General features: G+C 35.5%; 1 protein-coding gene across 4 annotated transcripts in view; it reads left to right on the top strand.

Annotated features, from left to right (window-relative positions):
* Positions 1–26,248, top strand: part of LOC118203728 (putative sodium-dependent multivitamin transporter) — a 58,057-nt gene that overhangs the window by 15,099 nt on the left and 16,710 nt on the right. For all 4 annotated transcript variants that reach the window (XM_035376013.2, XM_085822364.1, XM_085822366.1 and 1 more), the window contains exons 4-10: positions 1,970–2,089; positions 2,166–2,320; positions 5,704–5,844; positions 9,274–9,409; positions 13,650–13,845; positions 19,136–19,290; positions 22,774–22,973. In XM_035376013.2, coding sequence (XP_035231904.1) covers positions 1,970–2,089; positions 2,166–2,320; positions 5,704–5,844; positions 9,274–9,409; positions 13,650–13,845; positions 19,136–19,290; positions 22,774–22,973 — 1,103 coding nt within the window. The remainder of the gene's footprint in view (positions 1–1,969; positions 2,090–2,165; positions 2,321–5,703; positions 5,845–9,273; positions 9,410–13,649; positions 13,846–19,135; positions 19,291–22,773; positions 22,974–26,248) is intronic.

Genomic DNA, 26,248 nt, shown 5'->3' with positions numbered 1-26,248 from the left:
GCATCCTGGTAGAGGAGAATAAAAAGAAACAACGTAGTTTCTAGAACATCATCATAGAAAATAAAGTGGCGCACAAATTTCGCAATTTGAAAGCATCATGGTAGAAAATAAAGCACCTACAAAGCATCTGACTACAGAAATATCTCGGAAATTCATAAATCTGTTACATAATTGCTTAAAAATGTGAAAATTGTGAATTAAAACTACTGATGTACAGTACAAACCAAACAGGGAATCAAAAGATAAGTGATTTCAAATTTCCCATTAAACAATATATAACATTCAGCAAATTAAAAAATTGTTTTTTATATTTTCTCTGCCAATTAAACTGCAGTGGAATCTCTCTTAAAGACCATCTCTGCAAGACGATCAATGCTAAAAATAACTAGATTTTTGAAAAAATGAATTAATATCTTTATTAAATAAAACTGCATTAAGATGATCACCTCTAAATAATTTAGAACCTTAAGTGATCGTTTTAAAGAAGTTTCCTTGTACGTAAAATAAAAATGCACTTGCAAAATATATTTTGTAGAGTTCTGAGAATCCTAAATGCATAAAACCCATATTTTTGCAAGTTATTGTCACTCGATATTTTGTAGGTGCTTGCATTTATTTTACCTCGATATTTAGTCCGATGATGTATTGAAACTAAGAAATTTTATCATCACTTTATGACGACGTTTTGTTTCACAAATTCGAAGTTTTTTCCTAGCTTTTTTTTCTGCCATGATGAGGTTATTTAATTCTTACATTGTTTTCTCTACGAGATTTGTTCTCAGCCTTTTTGAAGTTTGTTTCTCAGCCTTTTTGAAGAGGAACACTAAACTGTGATATTGCTTGGCACTGAATACTTTCAATACGCCATAAGCTTTAAAGAAGCGTAGCTAACATTTTTGAAAGGGTGCAATGGAAAAAAAGGACATTCCTCAGCAAAAATAGCTCTATTATTGAAGAGTTGAAACAATCGTGTAAAAAAAAGGGGAGGGAATCGTGTAGACGCGGGATTGAAAAGCTCTTTGCTTCAAAGTATTACTTTTATGAAAATATAAAATACAGGTATTGATCATTGCAAACATATTTGTTTTAAAGTCATTTAAGTTCACAATATTTTAAAAGGACTTCTCAAATTTAATGCAATAATTTTTTCTCTTATGCACCGTCCTTAAGTGCCATCAGATTTCTCATCATTAACCTGTAATAAAAATATTTATGAATTTATGAATTAAAATTAATTGACAATATTACGCAAGATATAACTTAATTTAATTCAAAGAGTCTAATCTATACCATTGCTGTAAAGCAGCGAATTTAAACTACATTCACTGCTCAGAATTCAATTGTCACATGCAAGTCAATGTATAACACTGTAAGAACTGAAAATGAACTAGTCTACCGACGGCGAGAAGGCTCTGTTTGTTTTGAGGAAGTATACAGTGCTGTTAATTCCAAGTTCAGGATCGATCCTTGTCCATTCAATCCTTCTATACACTCCATTTTCTTTACAAACCGTTTTGTTTTTTTATCGAGCTGTTCTGTTTTCGCGTTCCCCTGTACCCAGCACTTTCATTGCGGCTGTCACCCAGGGTCCAAGTGTCTCTTGCACCCAAGTATAATGATTAGTTCTACGGCCTTCCCTGTCGGACGCCAGTGAATGGATTAATATTTCTGTGTTATGAAAGTATAAATTGCCTATAATCAAAAATATTTATGATTTATTAATTAAAAATTAATTGACAAAATTTGACATGACTGGCTTGGTAGTTCAGTTTTTCTGTATCACTTTGGGACGTTATTTTTTAATAGCAGTTAGGTGTGTACTCAGTTAAGGATACCACATATATAATTAAAATAGTTAATTGTTATTTGCCTTTGTTGATTACAATCCTACACAATTATTTATTCTTATTATTTGCGTCTTTTGTTTTACTTGACTATCATCACAATAACATTTGCTTTTAATTTGAAGGTACTCTTCACTTCAATAACATTGTATGCGCCTGCCTTAGCACTGAGTGCCATCACTAACCTATCCCTTATGATATCTGTCATTTCAATTGGAATCGTTTGTACATTTTATTGCACATTGGTAAGTAACATTTTATGTTCTGTAACTTCTGCTGTTATTTAGCTTCTTTTCTAAAATAGAGGTTTTTTCGTTTCAGGGTGGCATGAAAGCTGTTTTATGGACAGATGTTATCCAAACAATTCTTATGTATACTTGCCTCCTTACAATCTCTATCAAGGGCTGTGTGGATTTGGGAGGCATCAAAGAAGTATTTCGTATTGCTCAGGAAGGGGGCAGGCTTGTTGTACCAAGGTACTCTATATATTCACCCTCTTTGAAAAACAATATTTTATTCTACTAACGAAAATAAATTACAAGTATTACCTTGAAGTAAGTTAATGATATCTTACTAATATATAAACCTAAAAGGCGAGGTAAATGACTGTAAAAGCTTACGGAGATTTGTAGACTGTTTTTTATCTTGTCCAATTGAATCCGATATATTATCTCACAGATCTTATGTTGCGCTTACTAATTGTAAAAACTGCAGATCTATTGTCTCTAAAACTATCAGTTACTTTGATAATTTTATCATTCGATCAACTGAATACATATTTTTGTTGCTCAAATTAACTTTGTTCATTTGAATTGGTAAAACTGCAAATAATTTCAGGATACGGTGAATTTTGCCTTTTATTTAAAAATTTAAATTCGGTATTACGAGTATATTCTATTTCTCAGTCAATTGTATATTACATTACTGTTGGATGACATTACTTTTATTATATGCATTTAAATAAATAATTAAAAAGTAAGTAACAAATAGTAATATGAGTAATTAATAGTACTATTGTTTAATTTATAATATCATTGTTCAGTTTCTTGTAAAAATTTTGGATTAATGCTCTAATTTTGACATATATAAATAATCAAATAACTACAAATGGCATGAATAAAATCTTCACTGGCATGAATAGAAAATAAATTGCCAGTAGATTTTTAAAATAATTGTTATTTGGATATCAAATGTCTTTTGATGTTTGTAAGGTTCATGCATGAATTTTGAACATGAAGTATTCTAAGGAGCATGCTCTTTAGATTATTTAGTTTAGAAGAGGTATTATGATGAAGCATAACGATAACAATAAACGACATTGGAATAGATACAGTAGTGGTCACTAGGATGAATATTTATCATACCTATATATACTGTGAATGCTGTGAAGAATACGTCTCAGCATTTAAATATGATTTAATGTAAAGGATTAAATCTGTGCATACATAAGCACACTTTCTTTACTTTTGTCACAAGATTACTAGTTAATAGCTGTCAGATATATTTTATTGCATTGATGAAAATAAATTTATTAATTATAGTAATATTCATTACATTAATGAAATTAAATATCAGTTATTTATCAGTTAATGATGCCATACTTTAAAAATAAACATAAAGCATATCCATTCCATTTTTAAAGCAAAGACAGAAACATGTGCAAACGAATCCAGAAAGCATAATGGAGATGATGGAATGCATCATACACAGCATTTGGTTGGTTAAGGAATGCTAAGTATTTTATCCTTCTGTATAGGTTGCGCTTTGCTCGCGCCAGATGTATTTCTGCTTATGTATTTTTTATTTTGTTTTCTTTTTCTATGGCGACAGATGTAAACAACCAAACTACGCATGAATTCTGTATTCCATAAAAACGTAAAAAATTCTTGTATTGCACATGAAGTCTAAATCTTATTTATTTTGTGTCCTTATTTATTTGTGTCTAAGTGTTTTCAGGTAGCTATAAATCTATAATTCAGTCCGTATTCAAGGTAATTCTTTTAATAATTATTACTTATTGGATTTACCACCAAACATAGTTTTCTTTGCAGAAAATGAAACCAGAAGGAATGAGCTATGTAGTACCAAATGTGGGTTCCTCCGAGCAGTGCTAATTGTGAGTGTTCACGAAACTCCAAAATCATACTGGATGTAAACATCCGAAACTGCATTTCGGGTTATCTTTTTATCTATGCCTTTGTACCACACATTGTGGCGCAACATCTGGCCGCAAATTATATTCCTGATCCACCAAAGACAGATGCTCCAACATATAAAATTGATTTCCATTGTAAAAGGCAGACATTTTTTTCTGTTTTTGTGTGCACAATTCTGATATTGAAGTCAATTCTAATGTAATACGCAGAGGTCTTCTTAGGATACTACAGATGTGAGAAGAAAAAGATCTTAGGAGAAGATATTACAAAAAATGGCATATTGCACGTATTTGACAACTGGAAGTAAAGTTTACTAAACACATTGTAGATAGTACTGATTACTTTGAAAAACATTACTGCAGCAACAATGTAGAATAAAAAACATTCTTGTGTGAGAAAAAAGTATTCCTTATTAAGTGTACTAATTACAAGGAATAATAGTTAGACCGTTATTGGTTACTTCCATTCCACATGTTTTTAATACAATAAAAGGGAAAATCTTTTCATAAACGTACCTAATCTGACTAAGAAACGCGTGAGATTCTTCGGCACCTTTGACATTAAACTCTTAGGTCAATCTCCGCTGATCTCAAGCATTCACTGCACATTTACAGATACAATCGGCATACGTATTTGCTGCTTTGATGGAAACGCGGAATCCCTAGAACTTTTATCTTTGGGGTAGTTTAAATTCCAAATTTATTGCTATTAATGATTTTATTTCGATCGAACTCAGTAATGTCTGTAGCTTAAAGTACGCTTTACATTCCACTATCTGTTTTCCAATGGGTATAGGCCGATTCTGTGACCCCAGCCATCAATTTCCAGATATTGTGCCATTCTGCGTTACTACTGTTTCGTATAATTTTACTAAGATGTATATAATAATTTATTGCTTCAGAGTATAAAAGCGAAAAGAAAACAGTTTGTGTTCTTCAACTTTCAAATTGTAACTTTCCATTGAAAATGAAGAAGTTAAAAATATTTAATCCTTTATGCACTGAAGTTGTAATAAACTGTACGTACAATGTTTGACTGAACTTGGTAATTCAAGTTCAGTACAAATACTATTGCGAAATGTCCAGCTATGGTGAGATAGCTTTCTCGCAAAGCGGGGTTAGGGTTGCCAGAAAGTGGCAAGAAAAGACAGGGTTGCCATATTTGGAGATATTTGGCGTCAAAATTGGAGATATGCCATAGGCAGAGCGAGAACATTCTAGAACGCATTCTTAGCGGTTTTCTCGGAAATATTCTCGGAGGTAGGTTAAAGTTATATATATCTTCTCTGTACGCGGAGTAGTACTGTCTTGAGTTCAGAGATTAGCTTGAGAGCGAACGACCGAGTCGGGAGCTGTACTTTAGGGGTTTACCATGAAGCTGTCTTTACCGTTATAGCTTGAATAATGTTGCTGACTGATTCAGCGTGTTTATCGTAGTTTTTCGACGACTTTAAAACTTGTCTTCGGAAATGTCCTCTGTAATACTGGCGAATAAATTATTTTTTGATTCTTCATCAAGTGTAATAATAAGTTACTCTAAACCCAAGAAACCTTCGAACACAAAAATACTAACTGAATACACTGCCAATCTGCATATCAGTGTTTATTATAGTACGTAAAAGGGTATGCCTAAAAGTCAAAAGGGTTATTTTTTAATATTTGTATTTAGTGACGAATGTGAAATACGTATGCTTTTCCCCCTAGATTTTCTTTCGATCCTGAGGCTCATTATACCATGGTTAGCGTGGTCTTGCTTGGTTTAGTGATTACAATCGGCGCTTATTCCGGAAATCAAATCCAAGTCCAAAGAATGTTGACACTCAAAAGTAGTAAACGAGCTATCATGTAAGTTACTTTTCGTTCCATTTTGATAATTGACGACAAATTTTAAAGAAATCTTACCTTAATTTGATATTATACTAATATAATTGTACATTGAAGTAATTTATTTATGTAAATGCACACGACGGCGAATTTCGTAAGTGCACGGTAATACTGTAATCGAGATAGGAGAATCCGAAATTGGATCAAGGAATTGACTGTCGTAACGTCTGTAATAAGATGAGAACTGTGTCAGAACTTTTGTAATCAAAGAGATTATCTTACCATTTAACTTTTATAGAGATTTAATTGAAAGTTCATTGTGAATTTCGGTGAAATTAAATGACCCTGAAAGATGAAGATGATGGGGTTTTTAAATTTAATTTGAGTTGATATTATTATTAAAATTAAAGAAACGAAGAATTAATTTTGTAATTAAATAAAGTGTTTTGGCGAAAATTTCTATTTAGAGGTATTTGCTGATAAAATACTAGTTACTAATAAAAATCGAATTCAGTTAAATGATTAGTTATAAAAGATGCTATATTGCATGTTTAGATTTTTTCCCTACTAGCAGGAAACGCCTTAATTATTTAAATGTATTAAATATATCATAATCCTTGTATTTTCATGTATAGTAGTATAATGTTCTGATAAAGAAAATAGTATGTATATAATTAATTAGATTTTTAATTATAAGATTAAATTACTTATTATATAATGCAACTGTTAGTTCTTGTAATGAAGCAAGTGCTCACAATTTTATGTTGAAATACAAGAGTGTTATCATCAATTACTCTCTGCTATTACACTTACAATGCTCCTCAGTACTTTGTCTATTGTGAAATGTAAAGGAATCTGGTGAACTAAGTAGCGACTTATCGCTGAGTTCGAGTATTTATGACAGAGTATAAAGAAGGGTTAAAATAACCTTTTTTTTATTTACTCAAAGAAATAATAACAGATAGCCCCTTCTCGGGCTTACAGGAAAGCCTCCACTCGGGCTTTTAAATCAGAATAAAAATAAGAAACTAATCGAATAGAGTTAATATAATGTTATATAATGTTAATATAATGTTAGAGCTGTCTCTGTGTATCATAAATAATCTGTGTTACTTTTCAAACCAATTAAACGTAATAACAAAACGTGTGATATATTATAGTGCTACGGATTTGGTATTTAAATAGCTAATGTTAGTTGAATTATAAATTAATTGAATTATAAATTATTTCGTGCAGTGTAGCGCGTGACGGATATTAAAGGAAAGCTAAGCCGGAAAATCAAAAATACAAGAGCACGTGCATTTAATATTTAATAAATAAATATCTCTTTTTGATTTCAAGAAAGTTCCAGAAAATTCTCGCTCGCGATTTAAAATTTTATAAAAGGAGGAAAACCTCTCAGTTCGTTGTGATATTAGTTAGTTTAAGACACAATAACACGCCGATGAAATACTAATTCAGAAGTCAAACAACAAAAATCAGCGTTATATTTACTTTTTTTTTTTTTCACAGGACTAGTTTCGATGGTTTCACCGAACCACCATCTTCAGCTGCAAAACCGCAAATGAACCAGATAGGAAATAATGATTAGATAAGATAAGAAAGCCTGGACAAGAATCTTCCATTGGAGAACTGCATTTTCTAGAGGCATTTCACATTCATAAAAATCTTTCTGTTCTAGTTAACGATCCTAATTCCAATCCAAATTTGCCTTCGGCCTTTAAAGAAATTGTGTTTTAGTTCTGGTTTCACCAACAGATGGCGCCACTTGCTTATTCTTGTCCAGGCTTTCTTATCTTATCTAATCATTATTTCCTATCTGGTTCATTTGCGGTTTTGCAGCTGAAGATGGTGGTTCGGTGAAACCATCGAAACTATTCCTGTGGGGGAAAAAAAAAAATGTAAATATAACGCTGATTTTTGTTGTTTGACTTCTGAATTATTAGTTAGTTTGTTGCTGTTTTAAGATTTTGTTTAGAAAATTGCTCTTGTTGACTGTAGCGAATTCGCGTATTAGCTTTCTTTAGCTGTTTTGAATTAATTTCTCTTGAACGTTTGAGTAGTTAAAAGATAACTACTGTGAGATATTGTAATACTGCACGAATATCTGAGAAAATTTAAGCATTTTTGTTGTGATAATAATAAATTTTCTTCATTTTTCATCGGACTTGTGCATTCTTTTCATAACGAACCCGTACGCACGCAACAATATATATCCTACTTAATTTAGTGCAAGACATTATTACTAGACATTTTGTAGTGCTTGTTATGCAGCTTAATATGTCTATAGAATCTATATAATTATAACAATATTACTTAACCATCTATAGAATTATATATGTTTATGATGGCTCTGTTAAAATATACTCATTAGTTTAAAATATACTCATGTTAAAAACATACTCATTATGGCGCTGTTAAAATGTACTCATTAATCAAATGAATTGAGTAAATCTTCTACGAAATCTTCTTAATATTTAGTTTCTTTCCGCTAAAAAGCTGTGAAATGACAATGATATTCAATAAATTTAAGTGAGATAGTATAGAGGCATCGCAATGGTAGCACCATTTTCCAACAGCTTGTTAAAAATTAATATATTCAAATTTCCATTTTCTGTAGATTATTAAAATATTCAGAGCTTCGATTGAAGTTTTATTGATTTGATCGTTGTTAATAAAATTGTCAGTTCACAAACAAACTGCGAAACTTGTTGAATTATTCTAAAATATCAAATGAATTCCGGCAAAATTCTGAACACAAAAATCCATCCACAAGTTTTAGTTAAAAATCGTGGTTACAGCAGAATTCATACGCAATATTTAGAAGCAAAAGTCTATCATATAACGATGTAAGAACATGTTTCATCTGTCATCAGTGAGTTTTATGTTGTTACTCTGCAGATCATAAGATTTCAGATTTAATGTTTCAAATTTAATCACAAAACTCGGCGGTATAAAAGAAGTGTATTGTCTCTCGCAATATATTTATCAATTAACTATACTGATTCTTTTGTCAGTTAATAATTTCTGATTATTTTCAATACTTATATATGATTGGTAACATATAACAGCGTGTCAAAAATCAAATAATAACGTCTTCTGTTCCGTTTCTGTTTGCATTGATCAACCAAAACATCATGGCCATACATACACTGTAAGAATAAGGTTGGGGAAATGATAAAGATGGACGTGACAAAGAGGAATGTTATTTAACCGCAGCTACTGATATAAAGCATCATTCTGTATATATCATTTCATGTGAGTATGATAGGAAAAAATTTAGTTTTAGTGTCCTTGATAAAAGCCAGATTGGCCTTTGGAACCAGTATCTCTGAAGCAGCTTTGCTTTCCGAGTATTCGTGAGTTGTTGCTTTTCTTTGAAGAAAATGTAAGCAATCACTACGAAAAGTTACAAGTCTTAACAGCTAAAGCTAGCATTCTCTCTTTCAGTGCCACAGTTTGTAGTGCACCAATGTTAGTAATATTCCAGCTGTTATGCTGTCTGAGTGGTCTTGTTATCTATGCTACTTACCGGTTATGCGATCCTATGACTTCTCCTGAGAAGCCAGTTCAGTCTGCGGATCAGGTAAAGTTTTGGAACAACTAGTACCGGTAAAATAGTGAAAAAAAAATTATCGGAAATAAAACAAAATATATAAATTAATATAAATAATAAGTTTTTCTGCATTAGATATATAAATTGATTTTTCAGATCAAATTTTCTGCTGCAGAATAATTCCTACTGACTTATATAGTATTTTTCTTTTACAAATGTTAATTTATTTTACAAATTTTCTTTTACAATTTGTCTATATAATTAAATACAGCGAAGCGCAAGAAGGTTTTTTTATATGATGGGAAGGATGAGTTCATGGAAGACTTTCTGAGCGAAACTGGCATGTATCATATTACGCATCAATTTTAGCCGCTCGAATTTCTAATATTCACTACTCTCAGATTTTAAAGTTTTAATTTTCAATATTCAAAACGACCTCCTAGGGAAACTTGCGATAATTACGAGTATTTTCGGTATGGCTTCTTGTATTGCAATTAAAGAACGCTAATAAAACTGAGCAACGGAATTTCATTCATTTTTTGTTATAGAGACGTGAAATATTGAGCTTTTTGAATTTTACCATTGAACTTTGTTTTCAATCTGACAACGGTATAACTTTAATAAAATATATCGTTGTTTTATATGTATAAAACATTATAATCAGTGATAATTGCTTTGACTACAATTCTAGTAAATTTCCTTCAATATTTTGTATCTACTATATCGCCATTTATTCTTTAGCTTAATTGCTTAGCGTTGTGGTTGTACACGTTCTTTATAGCATCATTTCCCAATGCAAATGTTCTACTTCTATCCATTTAGGGATCCTAAAATTTCCTGGAAATATCAGGATAAGAGTTAAGAAACTGAATTTTAAGCGCCATATTGCACCCTCTTTGCAATTTTTCAAAAGTTCAATAACTATATTTTCTATCATTTTTGTTTCATTTTATGTTACCCTTTCGTGCAGAACTGCTCTGCATAAAATTTAGGCTTATTCGTTATGTCTTCAAATTCAAACTTATTACTTTATAGAAGGTGGCAGTACTTGTTTAATACCGGAACTTTAGTCCTGTAACCCTAACTAATATGTATTGAGTTATCACCATGTCTGAGATAGTACCTAAAGATAGTCTGAGATAGTTTCTATACATATAGAAACTCTTGTGAAGGTTTTAAAACAGAGTTTTCATTTAAACAGAACTTTAAATGTAAGGGCATAACTTAAGGGTCAGGGTGCTACGAATAACCACAGCTTGAGTCGATATAAATGAAATAAGAACAGTCAATTCAAATTAAACGTTAATCCAAGCCTAAGACTGCACAGTTAAATACTAAGTTACCAGCTAGCTGAATAATTAAACGGCGCGTAAAAATAGGATTTTATTTTAAGGCGTTTAAAGTATTCCTATTACACCTGAAATTTTAATATGATGCTTGTCTTTACGATCCCACACGTGCAAAACATAATAGTATTTTGTATACAAACATTGCAGTCTACGTAGTAGAATTCGTCATATTTCTAGGTAATTTGTCATTAGCTTTTGCATTAATATACACTGCTAAGTAAAATTTTATGTTTTTATAGGATCATTTAATGCATGTAGAATAACTAAGTAGCACTAAAAATTATGCTTTTTTCCTCCTGAAACATGACTACTTTCATGCTTTGTTCGAACAATATCCTGTAGAGACATTATGTATACATACATTTTTTGGAAGCAGGGAAGATGAAAAATGAGCAAATGCCTTTGCCGGAATCGAACCCCGGACCTCTGGAATACCGGCCCAGCGTTCAGAACCACTACACCACGAAGGCACGCTAGGTAGCAGCAAAAATACCTTATATACTCCCCCTTATAAAGGACGACTGTTTTTTTAGGGGACCCAATCGCCAAATTCTGGGTGCGGAGAATCATCATCCAAAACGCTTTTAGTTCGGGTGCCACTGTAGAGACACTAGGTATTTTTTGGAAGCAGGCAAGATGAAAAAATTAGCAAACGCCTTCACCGGGAATCGAACCACGGACCTCTGGAATACCGGCTCAGCGTACATATCCACTACCCCACGAAGACGAGTTAGCAAGGCAAAAGAAATACCTTATAATCTATAAACAGCCTCCATTTCTTCGGCCTTTGTGTTGGTATCCCTATTTTCAAATAAACAAGCTATCTCATCGCAATATACAAAATCCGTTTTGGAAAATAAGTGTTAAATAATGAACTCTCAGAATCTCTGATAAGAACTTCAAAATTTATCCTGTATCTGTCATATCAGATTTTTCGGACTCCACTGGTGGCCGAGTGGTTAAGACCAGTGAATACTGGTATTTCGACCTACTTTGGTTTCAAACCCAAGCGTACGGGTTTGCTGCATGCTTGCTTTTCCCCATGTGTAAGGTGAGTACGAGCCAGTTTTCCCCAAAAGTCCTCCATAAGCTCACAATCTTCTCTTAGACAGAGAGCTTGGGTTTGCCATACTCAAAAAGCCTAATCTAGTCATACGTCTTCGACCTTGTTGAAGCTATCTCTGCTTGTCGGTTTGATAAATTTAAGTTACTAAAATATTACTTAAATGAGACTGTTTACAGATAGTGTATGCCAAAATTTAGAACGATAGACAAATTTACCTATGTCGTTGAGCAATAGCGTTAGTTTAACTAGAAAAGAGAATTTCCATGTGGAAGTTCATAGGCAATATTAGCTCCTCAATTCGTAAGAATGCTTACAAACTTTTATATAAGGAAGCTTTCTTGACCAATTTGTATTCATAAATCGTATGTATGTATGTATTTTACGCGATTTATGAATACAATGTAATTTGTATTCATAAATCGCGTAAAATACATCTAAAATTTTCTTTACTATTAGTAAATTAGAGTTTATATTAATAGTTTCGAGCTTTATAGCGTTTAAGGTAATGTTTGATTTTCTTAAACCAGGCATGGCGCTAAAAGGTTTTATTCGCCTTTTCTCAAAAACTAGGAGTCATAGACGCATAGTTATAATATCACGTTTTTATACACTTACGATGAGGAATATTGAATGAAGTGTTTATGCAGCAGTTTGGAGAGATCTTGTTTATCTACTGCTAATCAAGGAATGCTTTTTTTCTTCAAAATGGTTTCTCAAAATTTCTTTAAAAAACTCGTTTATTTTCATACATAGGCGTAATTATTAAGAGCTGATTCTATTTTCCGAAGAAATTTTTCAAAATCTTCTTCAAATACATAAGCAATTGTTATTTTTCACAACAGGAAGTAAATGTGCTTTAAAGCGCATAGAAGAAACCTGAATATTTTACAGGTACATTTTGAACAAATCTGAATGCAATTCAGTTTTATCACAATGTGCACATAGGACGATATACACAAATTTTAAGCACATTTTCGGAAGTTTAATACCGTTTATCTTTTAAACTTTCTTTTAGTAAGATGTAAAAGTACTCAAAATACTTTTTTCCGCATTACATTTATGTCTGAAAGACCTTTACAAACTCGCACACATGATTTAATCTCATTTATGATTAACTATAACGGTAATGGAAGTTATTAAAACTTTTTGCGAACTGAAAAACTAACGTATAAATTCTACTGATCCGCACATTTTCCCCAGTGCAAGCAATATGATCTGGAAGACTACAGCCTTTAACGAATAAATTCGTCGGAAATATAATAATTAACTTCTAATATCCTTTGGAAGAAAAGGAAATAAGATAACATAAATTCTCGCAGAAACGTATAAAATATTAGGTTATTAACAATAGAAAATAAAAACATAAACCGATGATGACAAGGAATACCACATTGGACCCATACATTTTACAGAAAATCAATCAGAATTTGTCCCTATATACTATTAATATAGGTCTTAAAACAATTTTCACAAAAGGAGGAAAGAAAACCTTCGATGTGAAAACTATATAAAGAATAAAACATTGCATAAATGTTATAAAAATAAGCTAAATCAGCCCTATGTAAATTCCATTTCAGTATGGAGTGTTACAGCAGTGTTATTAAAAAAATAACTCCGTCTTAAATAAATTCCATTTCAGTGAAACGAAAAAAAAAAAAAAAAAAAAAAAAGAATTGTATAATTAATGAATTTTTAAAATGTAAACTGAAAGGCCCTTTTTTCACTAAAAAATGTTTGAGGAGATCAAATTGCAAAGAACTCGAATTGTTTAAATTTATTAAGTTGTTATTAATATACAGTTTCACTATTTTTAGTTTTTATACGATACGCAATGATTTTTTTTCTTACCTGATAGTTACTGCCTTACTACATTGCGACTACAATGAGTGAATATCCAGGACTTCCTGGCCTGTGCATTGCCGGCATCTTCAGCGCATCTCTGAGCACGATATCATCTACAGTGAACTCATTCGCTGCAGTTATGGCAGAAGACTTCATTAAACCCATATGGCCGAGATTTAGCAATTCGGTTTTCCTAACAAAAACTCTAAGTAAGTAGCTAGAATACCATTCATATATGGCCCTTTTTTAACCGGAAGTCAAGAAAACATTTAAACAGCTAATCATAATATCAGATGTTTTACATCTTCAAGGAAAGGAAGTCAGTGCAAAAAGAGGTAAACATGCCCTAGTTTGACAGATTTGCACACCATGCAGTAGCACTATAAATATGAAGCGGCAGCCTTTATAAATCGGTGTTTCGTTGGCCGCATATATGCGAGGAAAGCAAGCGGCGAAGGAAACAAGAGTACTCAAAGGACACCAGACTACAATTTAGGCATCGCGTGTTTCAGAAAAATCTTTTTTTGGACTAAAAATCATAAAGCCAGTTCGCCACGTCTATCGTTATTGCCATTCTGTCCAATGATTTAGAAGTAGTGGACAGACACGTAAACACGTAATGGAGCCTGTAGACGCTCGCGGAAGAGTGTGATTTTAGCGCCTTTTACGTATACTATCTCTAACACCGGAGCATCGGCAACTCTATTTCCAGCCAGCCTAGAGCAACGTTGAATGCCACAGTCTAAACATGAGTACATTTAGTGATGAGTGACGCTTAATTTTGAAAATGGATGATCATATCTCTACTGATCCGCACATTTTCCCCAGTGCAAGCAATATAATCTGGAAGACTACAGCCTACGATATAGAATTGCTGATGTAGTTGTAAACAGAATACGGACGACCAGTGATATGGAAATGATTTCTTATGTTTCCAATCATGAATAAGTATTCCAGCAAAATAATGATCGGCTGCGTCACTGCTCAAACCATCTACGATAGATTATGTCATTTGCCAGACAATTCCATGGTCGGGGACCTTGTATCCATTCCTCGTTAACTTAACTTTAATCATATGTTTTATTCCTATCTCAGCCAAACTGCAGCATCAGAGGATACAACATTGTATTAAGTTAAACGAATTCAGTACTGCAAATGCTTCTGTATTCGCTGTCGTTCTGGTTTTCCAATAATGTGCAACATTAATCTTTTACAGTACATCAACAAAATTTAAGCTCATCCTGAAGGTACCTTCTTTGTTCGTTATTTTATTGGCCGTAAGTGTACATATAATTTAAATATCCGCCACGAAGCAGAAAATATGCGTAGGGTAGTCTTATTTCAGATTATTACCCAGCCATTTTAGAAGTAATGTTACAACATAAATAATTGCTCGGACGCTTTTGTCATCCCTGGAAATACTGGTAGAATATCGCTTTGGATATCTGTCTCAGACTGGCCACTAATTTTCTTTCAAAGAATTTTAATATTCTTAAAACGTTCGCAAGAAAGAATGCATATCGTATGGTGGGAAATATTGTAGCCTACGACCTAATCGAAGAATTCCATGTTTCTTTGCTCAAGTGGCCTTTGCTCAAAATGCGACGTTGCTCTGAATGATCAAAAATACTTTAATTCCGTTTATATTGTCGCAACTACTCTTTTCCATTTTACATCTGTTCGTACATATTTTCTGTGGAGAATATTCTAACACCCTTTAGCAGCCAAATTCAATTATTGCAAAATCTTGTACGTGAGATAATATTTTTGGTCTTTGAAGGAAAGAATTTCACTAAAAATTTTCCATTTAAAATACACTTTCAAATGTTACTTGAGACAGAAGGCAAAGTTCTAAAGAAACTAAAGTTACTAACAGAATCAAAATGCTTTGGAAGTAAAAATAGAGTTTCAAACATGTGAGGCCAGTTAACTTCCGTCCTATATTTTCCGAAGGAAGCTTGTAAATTAAACATGTTACTTTTCCTCTAAACATTTCGCAGAGAATATTGCTGCTATCATGCAGAATTTCAAGCATGATTCTACGTGCATATAATGTAAGTGCCACTGAAGCTGAACATAAGTCCTCATTACACCTTGTTAATTTTGGATGCTTGCATTTTCGTTTGCTCGAACACGGCAAAGCACTCTAAGATTGTCTGCTTAAAGGGAGGGATGCTTTCGAAAGCCCATGAAATCATCGTATTGACTGGAATTTAAACCCGAATTGAACTATCACTGCTTAGCGGTTTTATTCAACTCCTATAAAACGCTAATTTAAATTTTAAGAAGATTCTAAACGGGAAGTTGCATTGCAAAATAATTTTTCCATTTTTTTCCTTTTTCCTCTTTTTCTTCTATTTATGTTTTATTTTAATTTTATTATGAAGAAAACTATTTAAAAATACCACTTCTACAATGCTCATTATGACACCAGTCAGATTTATAACAAATGATGCAGTAATGAAAATAAATGTAAACTTATAGTGACCGTTAGAGTTTTCAAACCTAAGAAATGTAAAACTTCTGCTGTGGTTTCGACGAGATTTGAAACACGATTTGTTCACTGGATGTGCTACAAACCTACCACATATGCAAGGACAAAGGAATAAGATAATTCCTTACATTCTGCCATCATTTCTGCAAAGAGAGAGAAGCACGAGACTTAGTGAAATAAATTCAAGAGGTCACAAGTTACTACAACCATATTTCAGTTGGGCGCTGTTATAGAGACCATTGGGGTTTCCGAAGTCAGGAAATGTAAAAAACCTCAGGAAAGTCAGGAAATGTGAATAGTATATGAAATTGTCACATAGCATATTTTCGAATAAAATTTTCCAAAAACTGCATTTAAGGTAAAAGAAACAAGAGTATAGAAGCATGGATAATAAACGCCTACTTACTAAAATGCTAAAATTAATTAACAAAAATTTTATTTAACATAATTTAGTATTTTTCGGATACTGAAATCCTGATTTCATATAGTTCCTTTTTACAGTGTCATTTAATTCGTATTACACTTCTGGCCATTAAAATTGCAACATCATAAAGAAAGCAAATGCAAAAAAGATATTTGTTGCACGTAAACAGTATGGCATGAAGACAAAATGATTAAATTTGTAAGCGTTTGGGAGGTTTACAGGGGTGCGAAATTAGTAGAAACATCTGTCACCAATGGCAGCTAAAATGGCCCTTATCCCCTTAGGCATAGCGTCGAAGTGGTCTTGGATGACAGAAATGGGCAACTTATTCCATGCTGTTGTGCCACACTTCATCGACCATATTAGCTGGAGAGAGGTGGAGGGCTAGTCTCTCAGCAACGCATGACCTGATGTTTCCAATGGGTGACAGATCTGGAGATCATTCAGGCCAGGGCAGTATCGAATACCCTGTGCACTGAGGAGGGTCAGAACACGACGTGCAATATGTGGTCTTGCATTATCTTGTTGGAACATGGCATTTGGGAGCCTCAAAGATAGGGCACAACCACTGGACGTAAGATGTTAGAAATGTACCCATCTGCATTAAAATTACCGTCTATTCGAACTAGAGATGTGCGTGTCGTGTACTCAATGGCTTCCCAAGCCATTACACCAGGTGCAGGGCCCCTATGCCGATACTGAATGCAAACGGATGACTTGCGGTCTCCTCGGGCATTTCAGACATGTATACGGCCATCAGAATACTGCACGCAGAACCAGGACTCCTTTGAAAATTTTGCCACTCTTCTATCCAGCTTTGTCATTTAGCGCACCAGAGTCGCCGTCTGTCTCTATGCTGCATTGTCAACGAACCATGCCCATTTTCTGACTAATGGCCCGTGATGTGGTCGTATGGTTTTGCAGGGCTGATCTCACACTATGTCTATCCTTTCTGGCGTTAGTCATGGGAGAGCGTTAAGATCCTACATGCCGTTCCGTATGACCCTCAGCAATCCATTTATTCCATATTCGCATGACAGTGGTTGGGTGTCGACCAGTGTGACCGGCGATATCACGGACCGATAATCTACACTTTCGATAGGCAACGATTCTATCGAATTTCGGAATTTGCTGGTAAGAATTTCCTCTTCTTATTCGAGGCATAACATGATATTCCAAGCAAACTCCAGGCTTAAAAAGCACTTTCCGAATGAGAGATCCACTACACAAAGTTTTTTTTAAGTAGTGCTTCAGATATCGTTTCTCCCTCCTGCATCGTCTAAATGCGCTGAAATACTAATCATTTGCATATCCCAACGTCTTCCTTACTTTCACGTGATTTTGATGTTCGTCAGATCATTCCTTCCTGGTGTTGCAATTTTAATGGCCAGCAGTGTACTTTGAATGCTTCAAATCCAATCTTTGCATGTTTCAATCCCTGTTACAGAGCTAATATTTTTAACGGTCTTTAGTAGAATTAGAAAAAAAAAAAAAAAATTAATGTTTTTTTAAAGAAAGCACAATTAAATGAATCCAATATTTCTTAGAAACTTTCTTTGTAGAAAGTATAATTAAAACTATCAATTCTGTATGCCTCTACTAGAAGGTAATACGTTACCATAAATAAAAAATTTTAAAAGCTATGTTATTTTATTTATTTCATACGGAACTTGAAATATACTACACACCTTTTAAGCGACATTTAGTGAAATAGGCTTTGAAACGCCTTATATAATACAAATCCGTTCAAAACTTTTGTCGAAATATCATGTCACGTATATTACAATTTGCAAAATTCTAATTTAGTTTCACAACTATATTATTATATATATATTAGTAAACTCTATTTTAGTTTCACAAAGCGTCACAGTATGCTTTCTAGAAGGTTAGCAAGAAGAGTTTCTATAAGATTAGATGCCATGCTATCCGGAGCATGATGTAACACAAACGAGTGATGCGTCTGTAAGTTAATCAATGCCATGACGTATTTTGAATAAAGCCGTTTTCAACAAAAGAAGCTTGGGTTTCCTTCAATTAGAAATAGATCCTTATAATGCCTGTTCTTTCTTATCAGGATAATTGTACCGTAGTGGTTTGAGATAGCACAAGCTGAAAATTGCTCAAGCGACAACTAACCTCTAACAAATTAACAGCAAAAGAAATTTTCTCTGAGTGCTTCCAATAATCATAGGACCGCTGGACTAAATGTGTGCGTTCTGATGGCTACTTCTTAAAATTTGACTGAAAATAATTCTTTGCATTTTAAAAAGGACTGTTCGAGAAGCATTTTATAAAAATATTTGGTGCACGCCATTAAATTCGCTAGTGTGAGAAAGAAAATCCAGGATTGGTATTTTATTATGTAAAAATAAGTGAAAAACTTCATAGTCATAATTTTTTATTGGAAATTTTTTTATTCTTTTATAATGAGGGTTTAGTTTCAGTTAGGCAACTTTGCTCCGATTTGCCTTGGGTAATCAGGATTCTATTGAAAATAAGAATGGTTGTATACTTTTTTTTAATTTAACAAATCACTCACCATAGAAAGGCATATGGTATCATACCTCACTTTATTTTTCAGGTTTACTCTACGGTATTTTGTGCATAGCTTTATCATTCTTGGTAGCTTCTATTGGAAATCTTATAAAAACGACAATTGTTGTGGTTGGAATGATTGCTGGTCCTAATCTGGCGGTGTTTCTCTTAGCATCTCTCACGACAACAGCTAATGAAGAGGTAAAGAGCCTTAAAACTTGTGGGTGTGAACCCCGCTCGTTTTAATTTGTCTTTCTAATTTTTTAGATATCTAACATTTTAGTTACAAACCAGTCTTAGAAGATTATTAAATTCTGTCGCTAATGTACTTTGCACGTGATAAATGTTTGGTTTAATTAGTCTCAATATAATGCTACTTTATTGTCTTAAAAACGCAGTTCAACTTATAGTTCCTTTATGTTTTCGAAATACAATATATATATATATATATATATATATATATATGATGTACCAGCTTTTGTCCGGAATAAATAGATTGGTGAAGAATCATAGACGTAGTAGAAGCTCAAACTATCAGACGATAAATTTAAAAACCAGGATCCATTTATTATTATTCAGGAAAAATAGCAGTTACAAAAATCAGATCTCCGGAGTAAATATTGCTAAAACAGAACTACTAATAACTTTTTGTATGAAGTTTACTGCATCGTTACATTAAAGAAAAGACCCCCGATATTCCTTTGCGAGTCCTTTTATAGCCTCTGGAAAGGCGGAGTTTCCAAAAAATTACGTCAGCCTCGTCAGCCATTCCAGTTCGCTTTAAATATCTCCAGAACATTCTATAACTGTACGTGTAGAAAAGGCGGGAAAAACAACTTGACTACGGGGTTGTGGATTTAATTCCACGTACTTTCAAATAAGAGACCGTCGCCATTAAAAATGAAAAGAACATACAGTTAGAATTTTAAGTGTATTTTTGACTATGGAATTTTATTATTACATATATATATATATATATATATATATTAAGAGGCAATGATTTGTAACAACACGCAAGCGTATGAGTTGGAAGCGTAGTGTGAATCATTTTATAAATAGCACTACTTGTGTTTGTTTTCTTAGGAATGCCAGGCAAAATATTGTCTGCAAACAGGACTCCCAAAAGCACTTTACCTGAGAGAAACGATGCAGCATCATGAAGAAACAAAAAGGATTTGACGAAAATTAACATAGATAGTTAATTCATGTTTGAATAAATGATTTTAATTTCACGATTGCTATTCTCTACAGAGATCGAACGCATAAGATAATCAGTAGAAAATAAAACTGCTGATCGTTAAAATTGCTGCACCATGAAGGCGGTATGCAACAAACACCAAATATAGCTTAAAGGCACAGGATACTTTAATATACAAATGATTAGCATCCCAGTGCATGGTGTGACTAATGTCATCTATATCTACAAAATAGCTATGACTAATACCATCTACGTGTATAAATGGGAAGAGTGAACAGCAGGTTTTTCATTTAGAAATCATATTTGAATTTTGATTGCATAGATATAGGTCGTGTTATGTCACGCGTAAGAAGGATGAACTCCTACCAGCACATGTCAGAATCTACTTCGATCTACCAGAATTGTGTTCAACATTGCTGCTGTTTTCGGTCAGGATCCCATGACTATCTGGCGAATATGGCATCGATGGGTGTAGAAGGACAATACGGAACGCCATGTCAGGATTTCAGCGGCTTGGGGCCACTAACGCCATAGAGGACAGAAATATTTTCTTTTCGATATTGCGAGGTCGTACAGCCACGTCACGTATCCTGAATTTGGAAATTCACTCGTGTGCAAGACCATAACTGTCCGTATGGGCAAGATGATTTCTGCAACACCACGGACTGTCAGAACAGCAACCACTGTTGCAGCTTCTCTTGACGCGGCAGCAGAGACAGGCGCTCCTATAATAGTGCAACAAATGACGACACTGGACACTGGAGTGGTACCGCGTCGTCTTTTCAGAGAAATGCCGGTTCTACGAAAAGCATCATGGACGTATCAATGTGCGGAGGCAACGAAGAGAAAGATGTTGCCAGCTTGCATTTTCATACGGACCCATAAGCTGGCTTGCTGATATGGAATGTTATTAGGCACACATGCCAGTCACCTATTGTTCGAATAGCCGGTAATTTGGACAGCCGCCGTTGCATTTCTCAAATTTAAAAGTCCCCGGCTGTGCCCTAAATTTGAGGCTTGCGGGACCCAATATTTCAGTACGATAATACATGATCGCCTATTGTTCGTGTTATTCTGATCTTCCTCCATACACAGGGTGTTCAACTGTTGTTCTGGTCATCACGTTCTCCGCATGTCGCACCCACTGAGAACATGTTGCAATGCGTTGTCAAGAGACAGGCATGACACCAATTGCCTTCCACTTCGATTAATGAACTCTGAGATAGAGTTGAAGCCCGCATGGAATGAAGTATTCGTATGCGTCACCCAAGCTCATCTCGACTCCGCGCCCAACCCATTGTTCCTGCCAGAGTTGCCAACTTTGGATACTACATTCTGCGCTCTCTGTATCCCAAGAACCGTGAAAATTTAATCACGTCTTCCTCCTATTATTCGGTACATGTATAAAAATAAGTTTGCTACTCGTTTTCCTTCCTGGTGTAGCTGTTATAAAGGCCAAGAGGGTACTTCTTTGATCGACACAAGCAACAAGTTTTCACGGTACAGATTCAATCAATATTCGGATAGCATCTTGAGGTATGGATGATGGTATTGTTTCTGCCACTGTTCCATTATTTTCATCTGTTCGTTCTGCATTTTAGACAACAATTTCAGACTGGTAATCAAATAGCAGCTGATTACATACCACAGATGCTTCATTGCGGAGAGATCTGGGGATCGTGATCGCGGCAGAAGCATCTGGATATTTTTCAGGATTTTGATACTGATGTTCTTTGTGCGTTCCCGCGCATTAGCTAACTGCAAAACAGCACTTGTATTAATGTGATCGACTTTAGCTCTTCATCCACGTAGCTGCGTGCTGCATCTCTTATGCCTGTCGTTTATTATACTGGTAGAGTTCTATACGCTGGCAGTCGGCACCAGGGTTATAAAAACACAAGCCTGGCAGTTCTACCTAACCTATGAGGAGGGGCTAATGGCGACAAAACGAAGGTTTATAGGCCAAGGTTGTGTAAGTTCTATTGCAAGTGCTGTATGTCACTGGAAAGCCAATGTAGTACTAGTACGAGCAAGCCTACCAGTTAAACTTTCAGATGTAGAAGCTCACTCTATCATGGTCTCTGTTCTTCGGGAAGGATGGCTCTGGCTGATCAGTTAAGCGATGGATTTAGAGAGACATCAGAAAGTCCGTCGACCCGGGAAGTGAATTATATAATCCTCTCTAAGGGGCTTTGTCAGGGTGTCCCAACTCCCGCCTAATGCAGTGGTCTTTAGTTGGGGTCAGGCCGTGTAGCGCTCTGAGTAATGTAGCAGAACATATATAATCATAATCGTATAATGATGGCAATGAGACTCAAATCATGAAGCAGATACATGTTGAGGGACATATGGCATTCAACAATCGCAGCATGATAAAAGAAATCTTTTAATGTATTGACATATGAAATGGACGATTTATATTTTTTCCGGCATTTTTGCCCTTTAACGTTTTACTGTGATTATGATTATTCATTTATTATTTTTAGGGTGTTATTATTGGCATCATTGCAAGTGTTGCCGTATCTTCGTACCTGAGTTTCGTTCCCACGTCTGTTAAATATGACAAGCTGCCTATGTCCAACGAATGCCCCGAACAAAATCCAGCATCAAATATAAATCATACAACTCTTGCTTTTACAATGTCGACTTTGTCTCCATTTAACAGTACTACTAATAATGTTAAAAAGTAAGTATGCATTTTATTATTTTCAAAATACACTTTCTCTCCTTCTTTAGACTAAATGTATTAATGTAAAACTATGTGTAGTACATTGCGTGCAGACGTATTACAGTTAGCTTAACAGATACAACAAGATCCAGAACAAGTCAGAACACAACTGACTACTGAACTTAGCGCCAGGGAACTGGGCATTACTGTTGAAGAAGTGCGGCCCACACGCTCTAACGAACTTTTAATTAGGTGCAGCCACAGACAAAATATAGAAACACTCAGGAAAGCGATTGAGGAAAAGCCCTCACTCTCAGCAGCAGTCACGCTCAGAGAGCCCTCTTTCAGAACGTCCACAATAATCGTCTTTGGTACCCCCACATCCGCAACAGCAGACGACATACGTGAAGCTTTTGCGAGCCTGGTGCCCTCAGCAAGTGAAGAACAAATACATCCAAGAAATCCTATTCGCACAACTATCGGCCTCACCTGGATCGTCGACCTACAGCACAATCTGTACGAGGATATTAAGGACCTTAGAAGAATTCTTATAGGATTCAGCTCTTGTGCTTTCAGAAAATACTTTCAAGTTGCAAGGTGTTTTAATTGTCAGCGGCTGGGACACTTGAGTCATTCTTGTAAAGCAGCGTTGGCCTGTGTAAACTGTGGACAAGCTGATAGCCAGGATAACTGCAAAGCAAAGACTCCACACTGCGTCAATTGCGCAACTCACAATAAATCCAAAGGCACTAGCTTCGACACCACACACCCGTCTAGTGCAAGACAATGTCAAGCCTACAAGGCAGAACTGTTCAGAATGAAATCAACGGTGCAGTGGTAGATGAACAGCAGGCTATTGCATATCCAAGAACAGTACATGGTTTTGCAGTTCTTCAAAGCAACTTGCAACGCAGCCAAGCCGCAACTGTCCATGCAGCCCAGGTTATTCTAGAAAACAATGTAGATCTAGCCGCACTACAAGAGTTTCATTCCATTAACAACAGGATCACAGGATTCAGCAACTTCAAAACTTACCATTCAGTAGGCAATCAAGCAGCCATCGCCTACAATGGTCCACTCACGCCCCTGCTAATGCATAAAGGAGATTACACAGTTACTGTACAACTGGAAGGGCCTTATGGTCAGATTGCCATCACCAGCGTGTATTTTCCTCCTTCGCACGACATTGTCACTGCACTCCAGGAGCTGGAACAAGTCATGATGATTCCGACTAGGAATAAGATAATCGCTGGTGACTTTAACGCTGCTAGCCCTCTATGGGGTGCGCCAGAGGAAAACAGGCGTGCTTGCCCTGTCCTTGACTTCATCACTTCTCATAACCTTGCATTCGTCAACCCCACCGACAGCCCTCCTACATACTGGACTACCAGGGCTCAGGGGTGGCCTGATATCACTTTAGCCACCACTGGTATTCTTAATAATATTCACAATTGGAAGGTTAGCGAAACTCCCTCGTTAAGTGACCATCGCTACATTGAGTTCAGAATAGATTCGGAGCACCAATTTATAACAAAGAACAGATGGAAAACGAAGTATATAAACCTGAACAAATTTAAAGATGCACTTTCAACCCATATTGAAAGTCTCGTGGCACAATGTAATAATTGCAACAGTAGTAAAGACATCGACGCCATGCATGAAGATCTTATGCAAACACTGCTCTCAGTGTGCGAAAAAGTCTTGAAAAGGAAACATTACGCAGCCCCGAAATGCACTCCTTGGTGGAGCACCACGCTGACTGCTGAACGCAGCAAAGTCCGTGCCCTAAGGGGCAAAATGCAAGCATGCTAGGATCCCTTAGAAAGAGAGACACACTCGCTAATTTTTCGAAAGCACAGAGCTGCTTACAAAAGACAGATTGCAAAAGCGAAGTTTTCATCCTGGAAAGAGTACTGTACCAACACTGCGAATAAGTTCGGAACTGTCTTCCGTATTGCACATGACAAGATGTTTACACCTACTAATCTTACTGCCACAATAAGCCACGGAGCAGCAACTAGCACAGAAGTAGTTGCGCACATTCTGGACAATATCTTTAGACCTGATAACGCAGACACAGATAATCCCGCACAAAGAAATATCAGAGCCAGCGTTGAGCAATATTACAATACCAAGAAAACAGATTTTGAACCACTGCCTAACGCCAAAGAAATAAGCGACATTGTTAAAGCGTTAAACACCAATAAAACACCAGGTCCTGATGGGATAGATAATGGCATTCTGCAAGCTATTAACAGTATGCATCCGGAGTTACTGCATGCCTACATCACTGCGTGTTGGCGCAACAGATATTTCCCAGCCGGCACGAAACTTGGTGAGGTGGTGCTCTTCCTCAAAGCGAAAAAAGACCCTAATGTACCAACGTCTTACCGGCCTATTTGCCTTCTTCCTGCCTTGGGTAAAGTACTAGAAAGAGTCGTCCTTCAAAGACTTAAACACTATATCCTGTCTGGACAAAGCATAAATGACAAACAATACGGCTTCATTCCTGGCAGATCGGTGGATCACGCGCTGCAGCACCTACGAAAATTAATAGCAAATAACAGAATAAATAACCAACATAGTCTCATTATCTCTGTGGATATACAGGGCGCTTTCGACTCGTTGTGGTGGCCCGATGTACTGAAGAGATTACAGGACATGGGTAGCCCTAAGATTCTCTTTGACCTTATTTACAGCTACCTAAGTGATCGCCACTTACAAGCCACTACGGACGCAGGAGTGCACTCACGTTCCATCAATAGAGGCTGTCCTCAAGGATCCTGTCTGGGTCCACTGCTCTGGAATCTTGTAGCGGACACAGCGCTGACTCTCTTTAACACAGATCCTCACACGGAAATACTGGCTTATGCCGATGACTTTTTGCTGGTAACCAAAGGGCACAGCTGCAACGCATATGAGACTAGGGCACAACAAGCAATGGACAAGATGGCCAAATGGGCCAATGACTATAAGTTAACTATTGCCAACTCAAAAACCCAAGGTATGCTTATCTGTCCAGGTAAGCGCTATCGAAGAACCCCGTGCATCAACCTTCATGGGAAAAATATTAAAATAGTCAGAAACTTGAGGTACCTTGGAGTTTTAATTGACGACACATTGACTTGGATGCCACATTTAAAGGAGGTCAAGGCACGACTTCACAGGATATTTCATTCCATGCTCAGAACAGCAGCACCAACATGGGGAGTTTCTTCGAGGATGCTTAAGACGTGGTACTCTGTAGTTGCTGAACGTATTGCTCTATATGGAGCCTCCATGTGGGGCATAAC

Source organism: Stegodyphus dumicola, chromosome 8, assembly GCF_044657685.1.
Source record: "Stegodyphus dumicola isolate Sdum_Otavi_A_Nest chromosome 8, ASM4465768v1".
In the NCBI taxonomy this organism is placed as follows: Eukaryota; Metazoa; Arthropoda; class Arachnida; order Araneae; family Eresidae; genus Stegodyphus; species Stegodyphus dumicola.
The sequence above is the reverse complement of the archived record's forward strand: the minus strand, read 5'-3'. Positions and strand labels throughout refer to the sequence as shown.